Source organism: Vanellus vanellus, assembly GCF_965231255.1.
Source record: "Vanellus vanellus genome assembly, chromosome: Z".
Taxonomy (NCBI): Eukaryota; Metazoa; Chordata; class Aves; order Charadriiformes; family Charadriidae; genus Vanellus; species Vanellus vanellus.
This window is the reverse complement of record NC_138908.1, coordinates 34,850,589-34,854,982: the sequence shown is the minus strand read 5'-3', so window position 1 is coordinate 34,854,982 and position 4,394 is coordinate 34,850,589. Positions and strand designations below refer to the sequence as shown.

At 57.3% G+C, this 4,394-nt stretch overlaps 1 protein-coding gene across 1 annotated transcript; it reads left to right on the top strand.

Annotated features, from left to right (window-relative positions):
- Positions 1 to 1,189: 1,189 nt before the first annotated feature.
- Positions 1,190 to 3,476, top strand: LOC309683226 (transcription factor JunD-like). Its single transcript, XM_082497441.1, has one exon. The coding sequence runs from the start codon at positions 1,217 to 1,219 to the stop codon at positions 2,519 to 2,521; it is 1,305 nt and encodes a 434-aa protein (XP_082353567.1). The 5' UTR covers positions 1,190 to 1,216; the 3' UTR covers positions 2,522 to 3,476.
- The last annotated feature ends 918 nt before the right edge of the window (positions 3,477 to 4,394 follow it).

Genomic DNA, 4,394 nt, shown 5'->3' with positions numbered 1-4,394 from the left:
GGCAAAGTCCTTCCTGACTTGACACCAGTGTCTCTGTCTCCTCCCCCATTCCTGATTTTGAAGTGAACTTAGGCACAGTGGAGGCACAGTGTGGCTATGCACAGGGTGAGGCTACAGCAGAACTCAGCAGCATCACTAGGCCCTGGAAGAAGAGACATTTGTTCTTGATGTGCAGGGAGGAAATGTCTGGAGAGAAAGCACAAGCAGATTGCAGAAGGGCGATGCCTAAGTGGATGCTGGTGGATCATACCATGGATGGGGAGAATGGGTCAATGTGTAGATAAGCTGCTGAGGCCCTCAGTCACCAAGCTGACTTAAAAGAGAGCTTTCAGCAGCTCTGTCAGGATCACATTTGTATCCCCAGCAGAGAGGATTTTTAAAAGACTGGGTGGAAAGCAATTTCCACATCCTCTAAGAATTTTGGAGACTTGGAGAGAGGCGGGGCGTATTGTCTCAAGTGAAGATAACAAATAAATACCACCCCCAAACTGTAAAACAGTACTTTCACATTTCAATAACATTGAAAAGACGTCTAAGCTGTTTCACACCCTTTCTCTAAACTTTTTTTTTTTTTTTTTTTTTTTTTTCAGAAGAAAAGCTGTGCCGGGTCCATCTCCTTCAGTGATCTTTCCCGACAGTGAAGCGTTTCCCCGGCAAACTTCCCAGCCAGCGTTATCAGGGAGCATTAACCCTCGACGCCTGCACTACCATGTGCCCGTCCATCACAGACCCAACGCACGAGCACCTGCCCACAGCAGCCGCCACGCATGGGCTTTGCTCGCTTTCTTCCTGCAGGACATGTGCCGTGGCTGGAGCATCCTCGGGTGATGCCCAGGGGAAACCCATCGTCCCGGGCGAAGCCCCCGGCAGCTCCTCCTCTTCTGCACCGCAGCCGCGGGGGCGAGTTTTCGGGAGGAAGCTGCGTGGGTTCCTCACGGACGCCCCACCTGAGCAACACCGGGTCTGCGGCGGGAAGCCCTTTCGCGCAAGCCCGACGGGCGGGGGAAGGAGCGGCGGGACCGGCGGAGGCGGCGGCGGCGGCGGGGCGGGCAGTCGTCGGGCCCGGGGCGTGGCGTGGGGCCGGCGGTGCCGGGAGGCGGCTTAGTTCCCGCTGCCAGCTGAGGGCGGCCGGCCCCGCGGAGCAGGCGCCCAGCCCTGCCCGCGCCGCGCCGCACCGGAGCCGCCGCCGCCGCCGCCGGCCGGCGAGGGCGGCAGCATGAGCGGCGGGCGTAGCGGGCGATCTGCCGTGAAGATGGAAGCGCCGTTTTACCCCGAGGAAGGACTGGAGCTGCTACCCGACTTCGTGCCGCTGCCGGGTTTCGGTACCGCCGGTGGACCTGCAGCCGATGCGGCGGCGGCGGGGCAGAAGCTGCTGCTGGGCGCTGGGAAGAAGCGGGACCTGGCGGCCACCGCCCCCGCACCGCTCCCGGGGCCCTTCGCCCTTCGCCCGCCCGCTGGCGCCCGCGGCAGCGCAGCGGCTCTGCGCTTGCTACCGCCGCCGCCGGCCGCCGCCGCCGCCGCCGCCCCGCCGCCGCCCGCCGGCTCCGCGGAGCCGGCGGCCGGCGGCGGGGCGACGGCGGCGGCCCGCGGCGGCCCGGAGGCCGCGCTGGGCTCGGCCGCGGAGCTCCCGCTGCTGAAACTACCGCCGGCCGCCGACCTGGAGCAGCTGCTGATCCAGGGGGGCGCGGGGCTGGGGTCCGGCAGCCCGGGGCCAGCGGCGCCGGGGCCAGGGAGCGGCGGGGCAGCGGCGGCGGGGCCGTTTCTCTACAGGCAGCCGGTGACGCAGGAGCAGGAGGGTTTCGCCGACGGTTTCGTTAAGGCCCTGGCCGACCTGCACAAGCAAAACCAGCTCCTGGCGGCGCCGCCGCTCTCCACGCCGGGACCCTGCTGCACCGCCCGCCCGGGGCCGCCGGGAGCCCCCGCCGCCGCCGACCCGCCGGCCGTCTACACCAACTTGAGCGGCTTCAACCCCGCGGGGCCTCTGAGCCCCTCGGGCAGCGCCTACCCCGCCGCCTCCGCCCCGCCGCCGCCGCCGCCACCGCCAGGCCTGGCCTTCGGGGCGGCGGGTCTGGGGAGTGGTCGGCTGCCGCCGGCGCGGTCCCTGGAGGAGCCGCAGACGGTGCCCGAGGTGCCGCCGTCGGCGGGCGGGGAGGGCGGTAGCAGCGCGCCGACGCCGCCGTCGCTGTCGCCGCTGGACGCGGAGAGCCAGGAGCGGCTGAAGGCGGAGCGCAAGCGGCTGCGGAACCGCATCGCCGCCTCCAAGTGCCGCCGGCGGAAGCTGGAGCGCATCGCCCGGCTGGAGGAGAAGGTGAAGGCGCTCAAGGGGCAGAACGCCGAGCTGGCCGCCACCGCCAACCTCCTCCGCGCCCAGGTCACCCAGCTGCAGGGCCGCGTCCGCAGCCACCTCTCCTCCGGCTGTCACATCAACGCCGCCGGGCATCCTCCCCCCGCCGCCGCCGCCGCCCAGCCCCGGGAGACGCCCGCCGAGGCGGCCGCCGCGCCGGAGACCAGCGCCTGCTGAGGAGGGATGGCCCGCCGCCCTCCGTCCCCGTGCCCGAGGCACCGCGGGGCCGAGGTGCTCGCCCAGCGCCGCTCCTCTGTTATTATTATTATTATTATTACTAATTATTATTATTTATTTGCGCCCGAAGAAGGCGGTTGCAGGAGCCGGGTGTTGCTAAGCGTTTCCCGAGGTCTGTCGATGTTGCATTTCAGCAGCGAGGGTCTCTGTGGGTGGTTTTGGGGCAGGTGGTTGTTTTTTTTTTCAGTGAAGTACTTGAGGTCTGTGGAGATTTCGGAAACTAAGGAAATTCCTGTTTACAGAAAGATTCAACTTTATTTTCATGGGGGATATAAAAAGTGTGTTTCCTAATACACCTTCCGGAACTGTATAGCAATGGATAAGCTTTTAAAACTTAAAAAAAAAAAAAGCCAGAATCGTACCCTTTTGAAAAGATGTGCGTGTATATATATATATTTAAAGCATAATATGGCTATGTATATTTTCTTGGTATTGATAAAGAAATTTTTTTAAAATACTGTCTTTCTCTAGAGCTTTAATTTGCCATTGAGAGTTAAGACAACTATGTGGGTGCTCTTGCACTAACATGGCTTCGGTTTTAAAATTGAACCCTGGAGGGAAATGATTTTTCTTGTAAATCTTAAGCAGGATGAAATGCATTGCTGACTCAGTCATATAAAAATACTTTTCTAAACTGTACGCTCCATATTTCTTGTGCCAGTGCAAACTTGGGGCATTGATAGTTATTTATTGAAACTTGAACACTTTTGGACGTTGCCTAGACATTATTTTTCTAGATAACATGTTAGTAGTGAAAATGGTTACTTTGGCAAGAAGAGCTTTACTTTTTTGTCCTTCACTGTGTACATTCCAGTAGTGTTTGCTCTTTACGTAGTATAGTAACAATTCAGTGCTATACAGAAAAGGGCTCAGATTTGGGGTGGGTTAGCTATAAAGGTGGTAATTCCATTGTACTCTGTTTGAATAAATCACAGAAATATTGTGGAGAAGTAGATTTATTTTTTCAGTAGAAATCTGTATCTTGCTTCTTGGTCTACTTTGTTCTAAAGAAACTTTCTGCAATACTCTAGAGACAGAAAGTCAGCACTAGAACGTGAAATGTCTTTCTGGTTGGGAAGAATTGGAGTGATTTATTTCTTTGTCAAGATTTTACTAGTAGAAGAGAATCACAAAGGAACTGTTTCTTCTGATTAGACATAATCCTCAATAAGTTTTTGAAAGCTTTAGATCCCTTGCTTGGTACTACTGCCTACCTTGCTTCTGCTGCACCTGTGTATTTTGAGCATAGCCGCTAACGCAGCGCTGTCGAGCCCTGTGGCGTGGTGCAGTGGGAAGGGTCTGTCGGAGTGTGACCGTCACCCCACCAGAAGCCCCTTGATGCGGGGGCTGCGGGCTGGGCCTGCCACGGGGGGAGGACAGGGCTTCTCCTGAGCAGATCCAGCTGCAGAGCAGGGCCCGCTCACCTCTTTGAAACTGTGCTAAAAACTCTGCTTGAACTCAGAGGCAAAACTTACATGGGGATATCTGTCTGTGCCAGCTGGTGAAAATGGGGGATTGTATGAGGAGCTAAGGGGGCATAGACATCTTTATGTGTACAAGCCATTGCTCAGATCAGTTAAACCCACTCAGGAGCTGTTAAACATCTCTTACTTCTTCTGAAGGCTACACTTGATGCTTTGAAAGAATGGGATAGACTCACAGTTTTTCTTGCTTTTATTGGGGATATGTGAGTGCTATCTGTTCAGAAAGTTGAGCTGCAGCAGTCAAGTGTGTTAGCTTTTTCTTTTAGTGCATAGTCATTCCTGGCACATGTGTGAAATGACATGACAATGCATAGTAATTGTGTTATTGT

Bases quoted from the DNA above. Each gene is read 5' to 3' on its own strand.
- LOC309683226 (XM_082497441.1), top strand. From the start codon at position 1,217: ATGAGCGGCGGGCGTAGCGGGCGATCTGCCGTGAAGATGGAAGCGCCG.